General features: G+C 40.3%; 3 protein-coding genes and 1 pseudogene across 3 annotated transcripts; 2 read left to right on the forward strand and 2 right to left on the reverse strand.

The window, feature by feature from the left end:
- The first annotated feature begins 730 nt into the window (after positions 1-730).
- Positions 731-15,478, forward strand: LOC108011870 (uncharacterized). Its single transcript, XM_017077111.4, has 4 exons — positions 731-1,176; positions 12,851-13,013; positions 13,079-13,200; positions 13,491-15,478. Exons 1-4 carry the CDS (start codon positions 1,162-1,164, stop codon positions 14,568-14,570), a joined length of 1,380 nt encoding a protein of 459 aa, XP_016932600.4. The 5' UTR covers positions 731-1,161; the 3' UTR covers positions 14,571-15,478.
- Positions 1,157-1,925, reverse strand: Dpy-30L2 (Dpy-30-like 2). Its single transcript, XM_036814856.3, has 2 exons — positions 1,788-1,925; positions 1,157-1,580 (listed from the first exon to the last, which is right to left on the reverse strand). Exon 2 carries the CDS (start codon positions 1,571-1,573, stop codon positions 1,274-1,276), a length of 300 nt encoding a protein of 99 aa, XP_036670751.3. The 5' UTR covers positions 1,574-1,580; positions 1,788-1,925; the 3' UTR covers positions 1,157-1,273.
- On the reverse strand, positions 4,757-5,654 carry LOC136116843 (uncharacterized; annotated as a pseudogene).
- A 368-nt stretch (positions 15,479-15,846) lies between the features above and the next one.
- On the forward strand, positions 15,847-18,019 carry Ugt305A1 (UDP-glycosyltransferase family 305 member A1). The gene is made up of 4 exons (XM_017077109.4): positions 15,847-16,666; positions 16,726-17,135; positions 17,200-17,312; positions 17,375-18,019. Exons 1-4 carry the CDS (start codon positions 16,008-16,010, stop codon positions 17,933-17,935), a joined length of 1,743 nt encoding a protein of 580 aa, XP_016932598.4. The 5' UTR covers positions 15,847-16,007; the 3' UTR covers positions 17,936-18,019.
- The last annotated feature ends 88 nt before the right edge of the window (positions 18,020-18,107 follow it).

The raw sequence follows: 18,107 nt of genomic DNA on the forward strand, positions 1-18,107 counted from the left end.
TTTCCGAAAATTGTTAGTACTTAAATTTCCAAGCAATTACCATTAAGTAGGTGATCTAAGGCGTGTTAATTAGGCGGGTAAGCCCGAAATGAATCATTGATATAGGGAACGCAATCTAGACCCCCTTCTCTTCCGGTTTTAATTAGCTAATGCCTCTCCCTTGAGCGAAGGGTATCAAAAGCTATGCACTTGCCCTTTCTCCTTTAACTATCAAATATTTGCGTTTCCAGTAAAAATCGCTGACTCAAATGGCGAATTGCCTGGAGATTTTTTGTATTATTTTTAGATGTGTTTGTCTCGATAAAAATGGCTTGGGGTATTTTAATAATTTTTTGAACTGATCGAAAACTGTCGAGACGAAGTTATCTAACTCCACTTTGAGTTGAACCCGCTTCGCACTTCAAGATACAACATGCCAAGGCCGATCGCAAACCCTTTCGAAAATGAGCGGCTTAGCACCTGAGGTATTTATCACTCATTTAGCCCAGAGATGGAGATGCACTGAGCCAGCGATGTGTGATCTTTAGACCCGACTGGCTGGCAATTAGACTTAATTATTCTATGCAATGGAAGGTATACTACGTACATATGTGAGGCATATTAGTTCGATTTTGGCGCGTGACAATTGCGGGTGGGCCTGTGAAATCGGCTTACTCGAGAGCCCCCCAAAGTAGATTAAATTGGACCAAGCAGAACTGACAACAGAGAAATACGACGAACCCAGAGCCGAAGCTTTGGCGCTCGCTTTTGAACCGAAGTGGTTTCGAATTTGAAGTTTTTAAACCGTCAACTAAGCTCGCCGCGAATTTAGTGGCAAACGAGCCAGCCAGTCGACCAGACACACGAGAGCGCGAGTTTGAAAAGCAAAAAAACCTGGCCCAAACCGAAATTCAAACCCGAAAACGAAACGATCGCATATTGCAACGAGCGTGGGCTGCAATCGGAAGTGTTTGAAAAAAATAAATATTTAAAAAGTACACAAACCCAGCAGCTGGAGCTGGAACTAATTGCCTATAATGAAAATTGCCAAAATTGGCAAGAGCTGAGAAAAAAGATAATTCGCAACAAAATCTTGTGCGTGTGTACGGAGCCGTAAAAAGCCAACGGAAACTAAATTGCAAATTAAATCGGAAAAATATTCGAAAGCACCGGAGGATCACCATGAAATCGTGGCTGGTAAGTTAGCTTTAAGCCAGCCTTTAATCAGCGATAAGTTGTGTACAAGACATAATTTTGTGTTGAGGGAAAATCGGCATAAATAAAATACGGGTGATTAGGTTTCCTCCATGTTGACCTCGTCGCAGCGGTTCTTGTTCTTCAGGAGATAGGTGGCCAGGTAGCTGACCGGGTCACTGGGTCGATCCCTGGCCAGGGCCTGCAGTCCGTGGAGCAGGATGGGGGCCACCGTCTGGTCGAGGTACTGCCGCACCGGCAGGGAATTGGCATCCGGACGGGGCTTCTGGCAGGCGGCAAAGGCATTGGGTGCCCCATCCCCCGATTCCTGCGAGTTCGAGTCGTTCTTGGTCAGATCTCCACTGCCGTGGAAGCTGCCATCTCCTTGGGACATTGGCATTGTGGGTCTGCGAAATAAATCAGTTTCAGTTTGTGGCTTTTGAATTGCTTTTAAAACCTAAATTTGACTTAAAAGTTAGAAGCTAAAAACAGCGCAATTGCATTTGAATAATTTTAAATCTAATATTGTTTAGAGAACGAGTACAATGTAATGCCTAAATGTTCTTTAAATTTGGGTACTTGATTTCTTAGAATTTATTTTGAACTATATTTACCAGTTGAATTTACAAAATATATATGTTTTTTTTAAATATTTTTTAATAAGATTGAGCTCCAACTGCTTTGAATCTTGCAAATAGAATGATGTGCCCATACGATTTATTCCCTTAAACTTCTGAAATCAAAGGCTTGGCCTGCTAAGTGACAGCACAAATATAAATGTTTCTCGTTTTCTAATACTTTATTGTATAACAGTGTTGGATAAGTTACAATTCTGTTTCATCCTGTAAAAATAATGCCTTCCCCAAGAACAGAAATAAATTGATGTAAAAAATATTTGTTTTTAATTGCAATAAAAGTAAATCTTATAGACTTTTTTAGGACTGTTTATTTATAATGTTATTGTTTTTAAATTAAAACTGGTCATAAAGTTTTTAATAAAGTTACGGTGCACTTTATTGAAAAGCTTTAAAGGTAAAATATGCAAAAAGCTGTTAAACTAGTACTAAACTAAATGGTTAATATCAATGGGTTTCTTATTGAATGCACCTACGAAAGAAAATCCATAGAAAAGTATTGTTTAAGAATTCAAAGAACATGGTTTTTTTGTCTCCGCTTTATATTGTACTGAATGCGTTCGATGATGTCACCCAGAGTTTTCCCATCACTTTAGCCGGCTTTCAGTTTGCATTTCAATCACCCTTAGTCGGGTCATAAATCCATCCGTACTCCCATAGATATCCGCCTGACCTCGACCCAAAATTTATGTGAAGCGACCAAGATTTAAGAGCATCGTTCGGTTTGTTTTACGGGTTAGCCAAACTCGGGGAATTATCCACGGCAATTATCTCCTAAGTGGGGCTACCAAGTAACCCATAAATTTATAAGCCCCCCCCTTTGCAAAACTTGTCGCTAAATTTGATTTCAAAACGAGAAGCCAACCAGCTGGCTTTGGGTAACCCTTGATCGGTGGGGTTCCATAATCCAGTCGACTGGCACTCATGTAAACGTGTTCTAAGAGTCGTAAAATCAGTGTAGAATCGCCTGCTAAATTGTTTGCTTATGTTTGGCAACACTTTTCTTAATTGCCCCCTGTAAATCACACACCATCTCCCTCGCGCCTTCCCCGTACAGATATGCCGCTGTTTTTTTATACGAAATTTATTGAATAATTCATGGGAAGTGATTAACACATATTTCGCTGCGAGAAACGAGAAACCTGTAGTTTTTGACCCATATTTGAGATAATTTTGCCAGAAATTTGAATACGAATAGAAGCGCTCGGTCAGAAAACAAATACAAGTCGGAGGGAAAAATTGAGGGGGTTACGCTATATGCCCTAACTGTTCTCGGAGGCCTCAATCATTCGGTGTTTCGACAAAAATCGTGCATTACATGAAGGCTTCCCCCAGATATTGATCAGCGCAGAGAAGCTAGAGAAATGAAGAGCCCGCCAAAGGTCACTGGCATCTCATGATGATGATGATGATGACGAGATGATTATGATGACGAAGATGATTATGGGCTTTTCAGATGGATAGTCACTTGGTGAACCTCTGTATATCTTTGTATCTTTTGTTTAGGTGGGCAGCAGCACGTGGGCCTTACATTTGGTTGGTTTTGAAGGGAACTACGGATAGGGCCAACAAATCAAAACAAACCAGCTGGGGAGAAAAACCCAACTGCAGCCCACAATTGCGCAAATCTCTAGGGAAGAAAGACAGGGGGATTTGAGGAAGAAATAGAGGGGGCCAAGTATATGCAAATCGGTTGGTGAGGCATCAAAAAACCAAAACAGAAAACAAAGACCTCTAAAAACAGAGCATTTCTATGAAAACTTGGGATTCGGTGATGTCAATACCCTATAGTAATACTCCAAAATGCATTACAAGAGATAGGTTAAAATAATTTTACATGAGGCATTACCTCAATTAATTTACAATTTTTAATGCTTACTTAAAAATGTTAAGCTATTTATATTATTTATAATTTTTACCCTCTTCGTGCCCACAAAAAATTATAGTTCAGTAAAATTGGTTGTTCAAGTAAATAACTCTGCCCAAAAACAAAGTAAAAAGAAATACAACCGGATAAATAAAAGTAAAATAAAAAATCATCTTTATAACGAATAACTAAATAGTAAACATACCCAAGTTTTATAGGTTCGAGTTTCTCATTCCCTGTTGTTAAAAATATGCCCATAAATATATCACTCCCCATTCTAGGGCACTCAAAAAGAAACCAAAAACAGAGCAGGGCGAAATTAGCGCAACTGAATTAATTAGCGCAGTGGAATCACTTGCCACATTTTACTTTTATTATTTATGCGACCTTGAGGGAGATAGCCAGCTCTGAAAAAATAGACAGAAAAAGCAGAGTGACAGAAATGAATTCAAATTGTCTTTGCCATTTTGCCTCGCACTTTTCTTCGCTTTGGACCTCCAAAAAAAAAATACCAGACTCCGAAACAGATTAGTTGCCCTACGATAATTATGCAAGTCCCTCCCAGATGGATTGATACATGGGCGGGCGATTTGTGTTTCATGTTTTTCATTTCACAATTACCCATTATTAAATATCATTTCAAATGGAACCCGCCCCTGCCGGCGGCTATTTCGCATTTTGTTTTTTTGCATTTCACGCATATATTATTTGGCCATAAACTGTTTTGGCCACAGACGATCGATGATGCTGCAACTTTTTTGGTTTTTTTCGGTCACATTCCGCCGACACATCGAAATATTTTTCTATCCCACTGGTTGACCCAATTCCTTTCGCTAATTTACCTGGTCACTCAACTACATTTGTTATATACTACTTCCACAATACATTCTATGATGGTTCACACGCCAGAGAATTTTGCACTGTTTTTTTAATGGCCTTCTTAACAAATTAGCAACAGCTGCTGTTTTGCAGTTGAATGGGAAGCGGATCCAAATGCGGTCACAGCCTTTAATGGCGGGTCACCTCTGAAGTGAGTGATGTGGGAAGATGTTCTGGGTGAGACTTTGTAGTAATTAATCCATTAGGTCACCCATGAGATTACGGCTAAAAAATAATTACAAATTAATGAATACTTTCAGAAGAATGTATGCATTATAGCTATAGCCTATAAATTCTTTCAATAAACTGGTAGGTTTATTTAAATTCCCTTGGGGTGTTGGCTTGCAATCCTTCGCCTTTAAAAATTCCATTTCCTTGTCACACTTCTGTCTGTCCCGCCCCAAATTTTTGACTGGGCATAAAGCTAACTGGTAAATGGTAACTGGTAACTGGTAACTGACAGTTTGCAGTTGTTAGAGTGCAAACGAGGCAACCACGCTTGCAACCAGAGACACTTTTGCCCACACAAGAACTGTCGCCAGTTTATCGGGGAGAATAAGAAATATATATGCGGAGGTACTACCCAGCGCACAATAAAAAGTGAGTCCCACGCATGGTACACCAGTTGAATGCCAGATGAGGGAGCTGCTGAGGGGCCACAGATGCTAATCAATCCGCTTGGCATCGAAAGTATGCCAAAGTCAGCCGGCTGGCCTGGCCCTTTTTCAAGATTTCCCAACACAGTGGCAATGGAAATTTCACAGAGAGGAAAATTATCCTAAAATTGTTATATTTTATTTAAAATATATTTTTTAATTTTACTAAAAAGAGGCTCCAATTTTTTTTAATAATATTGAGTAAATACATTTGCCCTTTTAAGATACTTATAATTATAGTAAATATAAAGGTTTAAACATAACCATAAAAACCTTACAATTTGAAACGCCTTAGAAATTCTTTTATGCATATGGCGCCCAAACAGGGACACCATGCGTATGCCCAGCCCCCTTTTTTGATCAAAGTAAAGTCTAGGTACCTGTATTTTTCCAAGTGCCTCAGTTCGAAAGTAAAACACAACAATTATCACACATAGCTGGCATTTTTGCATATACCGCTGACACAGATGGCGCCCGAGGAGGGCCAAGTGGCTGCCAAAAAATGCGGCTTTTCCCACAGAGCTCGAGCCCAAACTCTCCGCCGGAGTTCATTTACACGCAGCGCGCAAATCAAAGTCGAATTCAGCGCCGGCAATTACTATGATTAATTTCGCTTGATATGTGCATCGGGCTCTCAGCTCTTAGCTTTTTTATTTAGGAGGCCCAGCTCAGGCGCAATTATGAAATACGCCTTAGTATTTTTAAGGGGGGAGCTCCGCAGATGTTGCATGCCCGCACGCTGACAATGAAAATGGGGGGCGAAGAGTGGTAAAAACAACACTTTATACAACACGAAATTAAAACACGAGCGAGCAATGAACAACACTGCCTGCATTGGCCCATGTCGAAGTCGAAGAAGTCTCGAAGTCTTGAAGTCTCGAAGTCGGATCGAAGTGGCAGCTGAGCTGAAATTTAATGCGATACGTTAGCCATGTACTCGTGCAGCTTTCACTCTCTTTTGGGACCGAATGTCAGTCGGAGGTTAGTTTTTTTTTGGCCACCTTTTCTGGGGCGGAGACGGCTGGTTTGCCAGCCATCAGCTGGCAAATTGGAGCAGCCAAAGAGGAGCTCCCACAGCTGCCAACCGACAACTGCCAACTGCCAAGTGCCAAGTGCAGTGCCAAATTGCGGAAACATTTTTGGCGACGAAGCGCGAAGCTATGGAACACAGAAAAATGAACGCAAAAAACAAAAGACTTAAGACACGAACTGGCCGAGATGGCTGGATGAATCAACAGTTGGCGTCGGCGCCGTTTGGTGCCACATCAGGTGGATTTTCCACTTGGTTAGCGGGCCACACTTTTCCTCTCTTTCAACTCCCCGCCACCAGATGTCGACCTTCATCATGGGGCATTACCCAACGCCGATCAGCCCAAGAAACTCCACTTGGTTCCACTCTTTCACGCCTCGGCAAATTGGGCGCAGCCGAGCCGGAAAATCACAAAATCGGAAGATTGGAAGATCGGAAGACGCCCAGTATAGTCGCCGTCTGGCTGGGGTTCTTGTTATGCAACTGATTTATTGGGCAACTGTTCCATCTTAGATTCTTGAAAAGTGGTATCAATCTCTGAATATTATATTTAAATATTATAATAATATATTGTTATAATACTAATATACAATTTGATATACATATTTAGTTTGTACTAAAAATAAACTGCAAAGGTCTGCTATTATATCTATTCTATATTCCATCGTTTACTATATGCTTTCAGATATTGGAATAAGCTTATATTAAATTGAAAATACTTTTACCAGCTTAACCAATTTGTATTTAAATTGATTTACATTGCAAATAAACCTATATAAAAATAGTTACACAATTCCTTACAATTTTAACTGCTTCCTTTATGAATTATTTTACCAAAAGTCTAGGGTCATCATTTTTATCTGAGCCTGTACCCCAGATTTTCTAGGGATTATAATAAAAATGCATTGTTGTGTTCTATTTTTTTAAGTGAGTAATTATTTAAGAACTAGTAAATGAAAAAAAAACTTTAGGAGAAATAAATAAACACGTGTAAACAAAATAATCTTAGCTACGCTACGCTACCTAAATATGACAGCATTATTTATATTCTTAGTAACGTTTTTCAGAGGAGACACGGAGCAAAATCTGTAAAAAGTAAAATAAGTTGAACACATAAATTTTAATTTTTATACGACCAGTTACAATTTTCCAAATACGGTGAGTTCTAAATGAACTGTGGGTGCTTTCCAGAGCTGAAATAAACATAAAACTAAAATAAAATCAGCTGGTTTCGACTGGCTGCCATTCTGGTTATGCAACTGTGTAACTCATTATGCAACCTTAATAATTGTGTCAACCCGACCAAAGTGGAAAGTGTCGGAAGTGTCGCCCCGTGGAAAACTTTTGGCGCCGCTTCGGTTGCTAGGTGTTGTTTATTTATTTGTTTTTTTGTCGTTGAGTTCATAGCTCTGGCCCTGAGTGGTCCGCCCACGTTCGACGCTTCTGGATGACCTTGGCGGCATGCATAAACCATATGCATATGCCCATTTGTGCCTCAATAATTGTTTATGGCTCTTGCTGATGAACATTTGTTTTGACAGTCGCCCGATGCATGTCAATTGCATGATTATCGCTTAATTATCAATCCATTCTGGTGGTTTTATTGCATTCCGTTCTGCTTAATTCTATGCGTGACTATTGGGGATCTCTCAAATCACATCCACTGCGAATGTTACAACACCCATTCACGCAACACTCACTCGAATAATCGAGTTATCACACCCCGAGTGCCACAAATATGGAGAGCAGCAGCTTGGAAATGAAAATGATGCAATAAATCGCAATGCAAGCTGCGGTTAGAGCTGGTTTAGATGAGTGCAGGTAATGCATAAAATTTAAGCGGATCGAATTAGGGGTACTTTGGAAGTTATATAAAAATAAAAAGGTTCTTAAACAATTTTCAATGTGATTTGATCATTTAATTTCGATTTATGTTTTATTCATACTTGAATATTAAATGAATAATATTAATAGCAACATAGTAGTACAGATCTTATTATAAGTTTAATATAGTTTTTTTTTATTCGGGGTGAGGACTTTGGATAAATAGATTGCCACATCTATGAATTATATTGTAATTTGTTAAACTAAAATTATAGGTATTAATAATTATTTAAAAAAAAATTGAAAGATGTTATATTGAGATCCAATATAAATATTTTAATGCTAGTAAACAATGAACTTGATAAGGTTATATGATGATTATATTAAAATAGATCTTAAAATCGATCATACTATTTTTCAAAAATTAATGTTACTGAAAAAGAAAGTTGATTCTAATAAAAATAACTTTCAATCTCAATTGGATATAGAAATATTGTCATCACCTGAGCAAAAGCGAGATCTGATTTAATTTGTAAATTCTCCAAATGCAGCTGACTGATAAATTCTATAAATAGCGATTAGCAACGGGCAGCGGCTGTCCGGCGTAAAACTGGGTTACTTGGGGGCTGTAAATCAACTATTGGTAGTGCTATAGATCCGATGAAATAGCTTTTGACTGGGACAAACAAGACAGGCAGCCTGTGCTGCGTGGTCGCATTTGTTCAAACTCGCAAATTCAATTCAGGGGCGGGTTCTGAGAGCCCACACCATCGTCTTGGCCATACTTGGAGCCTGGCCCGAAGGCATGGCTGCTGTTCATAGACACCATTAAGTGGATTGTATAACTCTGCTTACAATGTTCCTATATAGTTTTCATACTGCTTTTTACTTTTTTTTTTGTTGTTTTTGGTGGAGCTCCAAGACAAACAGGAAATGCCGCAGCCAAAAAATCGTTGACCGAAAAAGGCAAACACTTTTTTTGCGCTTTTACTCTTTTAGTTTTTTATTGCTTTGGTTTATTTTGTATTTTTTGCAAGTTACGAAAAGTCAAACAACTAATGAAATTTAATACAAATTTGTACGGCAGATCGTTGTTGTTGCTTGTCAGCTGCTTCCCACCGCCAAAAATCTGCGGGCTTTGCTCGAAATCTGACAGCCAGCTGTCAGTCAGAATACCCCTTCAAAACCCCCCGTTTTGAAATATCCGAGTGGGTGTTTTCTATCCGCGAGGCACTCGAATATCTTTCGGCTGTCCTCAGTGTAATTCAATAGTCGCCGGTTGCTGTTGGCGGTTCACATTCTTGGAATTGATTGTGCCTAATGAAATGTTTCATTAGCTGAATATAGGGTTTCATGTTGTGCGCGGCTGCCGTGTTTATGGAATTTGAGCAATTAGAAATTATTATTTACTTCGGTTGGCAGCTGAGTCTGGGGGATATAAAAAGGTTATTGCCGCAAAGTTTGTTATTTGTAATTATTTAATAAAATTTTGACAATGTCATAAAAGTCCCCGGTAAACGGAAGTCTTATCTTTTTTTATATCTTTATTTAATTAAAGCCTAATCATCAAATTAATTGACTCAAAAGGGTCATACATATTTGTAATGCCTCAGTCCTACAAGTTTGTGTCTTAAGTCTATTGTTTTAAGGTTAAGATAGTTTTTATTTGGTTTGAAAAATGATTCCTGCTGTTTTCTTAGTAACGATCCTATCCAAATGTTTGTATTTGCGGGGGACCCAGTTAATATGAATCATCTTTGTTGTTCTCTAAGTCCACAAGTTCGTGTCTTTAGTCTTTTGTTATAAGCTGGAGGTGAATCTTCCATTTTTGGTTATTTGTTTTCAATATTATTATTGAGAAAATCTTATTTACTTGCTTGGTTCTTATTCATTTGCTTAGTATGAATCACCAATGTTTTTCCTTTGAAATTCTTAACTTAACTAGATTTTCCACTTTCAATTTCCGTGGGTTTTCTTACCACAAGATACGATTTTTTATTAGCATCTAATTTTGCAACAACTTGGCATTAATCTACGGTTTGAACTAGATTTTTCACAGTCGATTTCTGTGGGTTTTCATGCCACATAATTCATGGCACCCATTCCCCAGGCGGAAGCAGCCGTCAGCCGCATAATCAAATTGAAAACGGGGAAATAGCCATACAGAAATCCATCACAACATGCATACACCCCGGCGAGTATGCAAAAACACTCCCCGACAAAAATTAAAACCATCAAATCGGAACCAAGCCAACTGAGCCAAAACAAATACGATCAACATGGGGATCGATTTGAAAGGCTATGTGCTTCATTAGCTCTTTGTTCGTGCCCAGAATGCAGGCAAATAAAAAAAAACTAAAACCTAAAATTGTAATTTTCCCCGCTTCATTTATCATCTTTGGTAAATTTGGAGCGAACTGCGATCGTAATTGAAGTGAGTTTTAATTAAAAAGTGAACTGTGATCAGGCGAAGGTCACCAACAATGGGGAATTATGATTGCTTTGTTTCTAGCATTTTGCAGAATTCTTTGTTCAGCTCGGGTTTTTGTTTTTGGGGTCAGCTGAGCAATTTTAGGTTGCGTAAGTTACAAAAGGGGGGTCCAAAGTGGATGAGGAGGCTGCGGGGGCGAGATGGTTGCGCAACGGAAAGAAACTCTTTTATTTTTTATTTTTTTTGTTACCGTTTCGACAGGCAGCAACAACAACTAACGACTGACAATAAAGTAAACAAAATTGCGCGCCAAGGAAAACGTGATTTTCCACTTTTGATCGCGCCCAAAAGGAGTTCGCCTCGTCGGGAGTCATCTCAGGCGATTCTCACGTAACCAAAGACTTTGCGGCAGCCACTGCAAATGCAACATATGTTGCAGAGTGGATTCGGAGTCCAACCAAATAACCGGTTGAGCTTAACTTGCAACCCGGGGCTCCCAAATCGGGGCAGCAAAATTTCATTCATCGAGAGATGAAGCCCCCGCCGGTGGCCACTTTTACTCTCGTTTTGGCCAAACACAGCGGAAACAGTCGCAATAATTTGCTAGCAATTTATTTCGTTGCGTTAGCCGATCAAATAAATCTCCATCTGCTCGCACGGAGCATGTAGATACTTTTAGTTATGGCCACTGCGACTCGAACACGCGAATATCTCGCGAATGGACCGCAATTTGCTATATTTCTCTATCGGGGGAGTGGTTGGAAAAGTGAAGGATTGTATATATGGCCGCATTATGTCATTGGTCTTAGGGTGGAAATTCAATTAGCTGTTGGTCCTGGATAGATATTTAAAAATGTGGGGCTAGTGATTTTATTTTATAATAAAGATAAATAGAAAATACAAATTTATTAGTAATATCATATTACTCTTATTCCTTGAATTACCAACTAAAGTAATGCATCTTTATATATATTAAAAGCTTCTAGATGTTTTGTACCTATGAATCAGATATACAATTTTTTGTTCTGTATGCAGTTTAAATATTCCCAAAACACACTTGTGGGAGTTAAATAAAAAAGATCCCGAAAGGCGTTACACGTTTGTGCTGATGTAATAAGTGTCTCCTTAATATATGATTAATGGCAAAGTTTACTCACGTGACAGGTCATTCATAAATCAATAACATTTATGAATATTTTGTATATGAGTTAGCCCCCAATAAAGTTCCCCCTTTAAGGAAAGTTCATTCTTTGCGGTTCAATTATTTTGATTATTCCGAAAAGTGTCTCAACAACAATTAATTAAAGCGCCATAAATTGCGTCGAGCCAAGACGTATGTACATATAATCAGCGAATAACGAAACGAGCACGAAATTAAAATAAAAACGTCAGCGGCAACCGAAATTATCCAGCTAACTTGGCTCAGAGCTGTTCCACCCACACAAAAAACCCCCCTTCATCGAAGCAATGGAAATTTATGACGGAATGCTGAAAGTAATTGAAGCGTAAATGATTAAACGTGCGGGTGGCTCAGACATTAGAATAATTGCCAGAAGTATTATTATTCGAGCTCCAACCTTAACCATGAGCGCGGACAAATTGGGTAGTAATGCCGAACCCAAGTAAAGCCAAATCGAGTCATCTGCATTACGCATACGCCACGTGAACCGGTTCGAATTTACGATGATGCCGCTGATGATGCTTAAGTTGATTCAGCTGCGGCTGTGAAAAACACTTTCACATAATGCATTTCCGCACGCGGATTGATGAAATGTTGCAAAACCGCATCTCGTGCCATTGATTCCTCACTGGCCAGTGTCACCTTGACTCTGAAACGTGCCACACACTGTGAGAAAAATTCAGGGGAATAAATATTTTTATGTACTATTTTATGAAGTATATAAAGTGTATATTAGCACCTATGATTTTTAAGTGTCAAGCTTGCATACTTAAAATCGTAGTTTTAAACAAATTATTGTTATAGCTATAACTGTTTGTTAAAATTTAAATATATTAGCTATAGCTATTAAATTTTAATTACTATGTTTTGTTAAGTTAAGTTTGGTTTCCGCCAAAAATAAATGGTGGGAAAAATCCAAACAGTCGTAAAAATGTAATTTTCATTAGTTTATCATTCAGAAATAAAAGATATGTGGGTACCCATAAGTATACATTATTTTCCTTTCTGTAATCAAGTTGCCCCACCGGAAAGCCGCCAACTATTTTGGAGACTGCCTGTTTTGGTTTGGGGCAGCTGCCGGCGGATGTGATTAGTTAGAAATACCCAATCCTCGAGGCGTTCCCCCTTTTTTCAAAGCTCCAATCACCGATCACTCATCGAGACTTTCCTTTCAGCTGGCTCTGGTGGCCCTGGCAGCAGTGGTTTCTGGCAGCCAGACTCCCAGTCCAAATCAGTATCACATCCAGACGGACGAGGGGCCGGAGCGGTACTTCCGCTTCCAAACGGACAGCGGACAGTTCCGCAAGGAGAAGCGGCTGCAGGATGGCACCGTCATAGGTGAGTGATCCGCGATGTCTATGGTGATGGAGGTCATTGACCCACCCAATTACTATCTTTCTCAGGCACTGAGGCCTGGATCGATGCGGCTGGCTATTTGCGACAGAAGGACTACATAGCCGACAAGCAAGGATACCGAATACTCAAATCCAAGACGATCTATGTGGGTCTGGGAAGGGCAGTTGAGGTAAGACTATCCAAATTTAGAAAAATAATCCCCTACATACATTCAGAATTTTTAAATTAAGTGTCTGACTTAAATCCTACAAGTTTAAGTTAATATAAATATCATACAATATGAAATAATCACAATAATATAATTTTTGTCATTGGAAACTAATTTTTTCCTGAAAAAATTTGTCAATATTTTTAATTCGGAACTAAAACAAAATTTTCAAAATATATTTTCTTTGTCAAAAAATTTTTCACAGCTTGCTGAATTATTTTTTATTAATTTTTAATTTTGTTCTCCCCTAGGACGCCATTAAATCCACGAAGGCGGCTCCTGCCCAATCGGGAGTCCTGGTGCATGGCGGCTCATCAGGATCTTCGGTCAACAGTCTGGGCAGCTATCAACGTCCCAACTATGGCTATGTTTCCAGCACCACATCCACGACTGCGGCACCACCTCCACCACCACCACCGGCTCTTCTGGACATCGAGGACTCCGGCGCGGGCAAGCTGAATTACCTGCCCCCCGAGCAAGCTGCCAAGATTGAGCCGCAATCCCAGCTGGGATTCGATCACTATCCGGATGAGTTGCCCCGGGCGAGGGATCAGTTATTATCGCCCCTTCCGGCCACACCCCTCAACCCACTGGTGGACATCCATCCCAATGCTGAGCCTGTCCAGGACTTGGAACTGAATGCCATTAATGTGTACGATGCCGAGGCAGATCGATCCTTTGGCCATGGACAGTTTGGTTCGGTTATCAGTTCCACAACGGCCAGACCGCCTTCGCTGGACATGCTACCACCTCTCAGTGCCCACCGGCGTCGCCTGCGACCGCGTCCAACTCCATCGCCCATAGCCATCGTTTCCAGTACACCAGCACCCATTTCTGGCGGGGATGTGTATGGCTACTCCACGCCGCAGCCCTTTGCTGCACCTGCCTATCAGTTTGCCCCGCCTGTCGCGTCCTCCAGCACGGGATACGGTTACTATCCACCGCCCCAGTCTCCACTGGAGGTCAACTCCCTGGAGGCTGCTCTACTCCCACCCCTGCCTTCCAGCTCCTATCGAAGACGCCTGCGTCCAAGGCCAGTCCAGAGTAATCACCTGGAGGGATTGGCCGCCACCGAGTACGATGGCGTGGGCGTAACCCGTAATGGATTCCGCTATGTGCTGCCTAAGCAGTATCACGAGGAGGAAACAAATCCGGCGGATGGAAAGCGAGCGGGCAGCTTCGGATACGTGGATCCCTTCGGCATCCGGCGGGTGGTCTACTACAATGCAGCTCCTGGCAGGGGATTCGTCCATCGGAATAACAACCAATATGTGGGCGCCAATGGAGCGCCCTACGATGCTCCGGGTCCAGCGCAACTGGTCAACGAATAGGGATTAGGTCCAGGAGATTAGGAGATTAGTGTGGGTCGATTTGTTGTGTAAATCCATTGTTGGGATGCGAAATCTTAGATACATGGGTAATATATACATACGATTTTTTAATCACAGTTTCACCCACTTTTTCGGTGTTATATTTTCTATTTCCAATTACCCTCGAAAAGAAAAAAGTTGGAAAAGGAAAATATATGATGTGATTAATTCTTGGTGATTTTCAATGCTTATATAAGTCCCTAGAATTCTAAACTTCTGGAAATTATCTAAAGATTAAAGGTAGCCCACCTGTACCATGATAATCGACCCATGCTAATGAAGGTGCTGCACTTAACCCGACTCCCGACTCACTCAACGAGGCACCAAAACTAACCGTAGAACCTCAACCAGGGGACAGTCCCCACTTACGATTAACCTGTACATATAACCACGCTTAAACCTTCCCCTTCTCAAGAACCCACTATTTTATTTTCTTTACTGCACGCACACACACACAAAGAAAACGACATCTGTGTTAATTAATTTAATGCTTAATCACATTTAAATGTAACATAATTTATAAATCGAAACTATGTGCAATTAGCGCTTAGCATAGGTCTATTAGGGGTACTCACTGCCGCGCACAAAAACAAAAATTGTGTATGTGATTGGGGAGAAATCGTTTCACGTATTAATCTTGCCATATTAACGAAAAGTAAATAAATACAGCTCTCTGTTCATCCCCTAAAACTCCCCATTTTGCCCCTTAGCGTAATTGAAGACGTATGATTAACCGTTTTTTGGCCAATAGCTATTCATTTGAAAAGGAATGAATACCCGTTGCCTGGAAACTTTAGCCAAGTAATGCGAAAAATTATTTTGTGTATTGTTAAGAAGTTTGAAGATAATAAATAATTATTTAAATGATAGATATGTCATGCATTTTGTTTATTAATATAAAATACATATTATATATATCAATTTGATCCTTAATAAGTTTGAAAAGTAGACTACATGATATGGAAAATCGTATTTGACCCTTAAAAGTATCATTTTGACAACAACCGTGGTTACTTCGATACCGGTAATGGCTTTTTTCGATTTTTCGAGTTTCGAACTAAAATTTATTTTACAAAGTTCATTTTTATACCTTTTCTTGAACTACAGTAGCGTGGTTTATTCAGCTAGCTTTCAGAAAGAATATAATATATTATTTTAGGACACCGAATTCTAGTCAGTTTCCCAAATGATTTCTTATCTAAGGAGGCGTATGCCCAAAGCTTCAGTCTGTTGTCAATGTTTGGCTTCGATTTGCCATAATCACACTGATATCGTACAGAAAAGAAATCCGATTGAAACGTTATCAGCACGACAAACACATTACCCGGCGAATCTTATCGCTGCGAGCTACCCAAACAACCCACAAAAGTGACTCAGTTGTGGAAAGTAAGTGGAGCAATGAAGACCTTGTTTCTGCTCCCGGTGATTGTTCTTTTGGGCACCTTTTGCCCCTCGAAGGCGGCAAATATCCTGTGCCTAGTAAGCACGGCCAAGCACAACAATCCCGGATGGTCGAAGCCACTTTTCGACGCACTGGTGGCCAATGGTCACACCTTACTGGTGATTAGTACAGCTCCTAATCCGGAGCCAAAGAAGCAAGTGGACGGTCTATTGTACTACCACTTGCCCAACGAATACGATGTGATGAAGAAGCACTTCCTGCGCGAGGATACCCACGAGTACCAGCCAATGGTGACACTTAAACAGCTGCTGGTGTGGTACGAGGTCCTCTTGGGCAGCTGCCGTTCCGTCCTCAACTCGGATACCATGAACAGTAAGATGCCGGAGTTGACCGCCCAACTGGCCGTGGACTTTGATCTGATAATCACGGACGTCACTCACGGCATGGAATGCCTTATGGATGCGGTTCCCATTTGGCGTTCAAAGCCGGTTCTTGGCTTGAGTGCGGGAAAACTCACCCCAGACTTGATCTCTCTGCTCAAGGCGGAAAACACCATAAATGCGGCCAGGACACCGCACTACATAAGTCAGGTTCCGAAAAAGATGGGCTTCTGGAACAGACTTCACAACCACATCTTGTACTATGCAGAGCCACTGTGGGTTCTTAATTTTCTTGGAATATTTAAGGGATCATTAACTTTTTTTTAACCCCCAGGATCCATTTCGTTATCATTCGACCTGTGCTTAATAACTTGGTGACTACGGAAAATGCCTTTCCCACTTTACAATTAGTGCTACTAAACACCCATTCAACCTTGGACTATGTTCAAAATCTTCCACCCGGAGTCATCGAAGTGGGTGGCCTTCACATCAAGACTGAGGTCAATCCTCTGCCCAGTTACATACAAAAATTCACAGAGAAATTCATCGATGGCATCGTGTACATCAATATGCCCTATATTGAATATATGAATAGCCTGGGAGTCCAAGCTGTGGTTAAGATGACACTCGACAATCCCAACTGTGGGTTTATATGGAATGTGGAGGAGCTGGAGGAGATGCTGCCTGAGAGACCCAACTTATTAACCCTTCATGTTGATCAGTCACTGCAGCAGGATATTTTGGGTAGGATCAGTGGTTTTCACATTTGTTAGGACTAAAAATAATGTTGGTACTATATCATTTTTAGCTTTACCTTACGTCAAGGGTTTCCTGAATCATGCTGATAGTTTCAGTCTCCAGGAGGCAGTGCACAATGGAGTGCCTGTTGTTATGCTTCCCCTAAAACTGGAGGAATTTAATGTGAGTTTTTAGTTTTAAATTTTTTTATTAAGTAAATACAATATTTTACCTTAACTTTCCAGAATGCCCAGCGTGCCATGGAACGCTACTTAGGCGTGGTGGTTCAGGCCAAGGAATTCAATCTGAGATCCCTGACTGTTGCTCTAAGGCGTATTCTTGATGACGAACATTTCACAAGTGCTCTCTACCACGCTCAGTTGAAATTCCGAAACCGTCCACAGTCCGCCCTAGAATTGGCAGTTTGGCATGCTGAACAACTAATCGCAGAGCCACGTTTCTTTAAGGAATTTCCACAAACTGAGGCCTTAGCCCAAAATTTCTTCGTGTCCCATTCCCTAGATGTGCTGATGGTGCCCTTTGTTATCCTTATGGCGGTGGTAATAAATGTGGTCCGCCTAATTATAGTCCTTGTCACAGGACGTTCCAAATCCAGGCGGAATTCTAAACAGTCGGACCTTGAGCTACCTAAAAAACGCAAGAGGGTAAAAAAGACCTCCAAGAAATCCTCAACAATCCAAGAGACCATTAATATATTGAAAGATTATAATGACAAGATGCTCAAAGAGGAGAAGTATCTTCTTAACGAGGAAGAAATGCCTCTAGAAGAGAAGAAAGATATGTAAAATTTGCAACTTGTTTTCTCTATTTTCATGTACTATAATATACCAAAGAAAGACTGGCAATAAATATATTTAACGATCTCCCGATTTTTTGACACATTTATTAAACAAAATCCATTTATGGGTATTTAACCTAAATAAACCATATTAAAATAAGTACCTTATTTGTATAGAT

This window comes from Drosophila suzukii, chromosome 3 (assembly GCF_043229965.1).
Source record: "Drosophila suzukii chromosome 3, CBGP_Dsuzu_IsoJpt1.0, whole genome shotgun sequence".
In the NCBI taxonomy this organism is placed as follows: domain Eukaryota; kingdom Metazoa; phylum Arthropoda; class Insecta; order Diptera; family Drosophilidae; genus Drosophila; species Drosophila suzukii.

Coding starts and splice junctions, on each gene's coding strand:
- Ugt305A1 (XM_017077109.4), top strand. CDS start 16,008: ATGAAGACCTTGTTTCTGCTCCCGGTGATTGTTCTTTTGGGCACCTTT. Junction 16,667..16,725: donor TTGTACTATGCAGAGCCACT/GTGGGTTCTTAA, acceptor TTTAACCCCCAG/GATCCATTTCGTTATCATTC. Junction 17,313..17,374: donor TAAAACTGGAGGAATTTAAT/GTGAGTTTTTAG, acceptor TTAACTTTCCAG/AATGCCCAGCGTGCCATGGA.
- Dpy-30L2 (XM_036814856.3), bottom strand. CDS start 1,573: ATGCCAATGTCCCAAGGAGATGGCAGCTTCCACGGCAGTGGAGATCTG.
- LOC108011870 (XM_017077111.4), top strand. Junction 13,014..13,078: donor GCAGGATGGCACCGTCATAG/GTGAGTGATCCG, acceptor TATCTTTCTCAG/GCACTGAGGCCTGGATCGAT. Junction 13,201..13,490: donor GTCTGGGAAGGGCAGTTGAG/GTAAGACTATCC, acceptor GTTCTCCCCTAG/GACGCCATTAAATCCACGAA.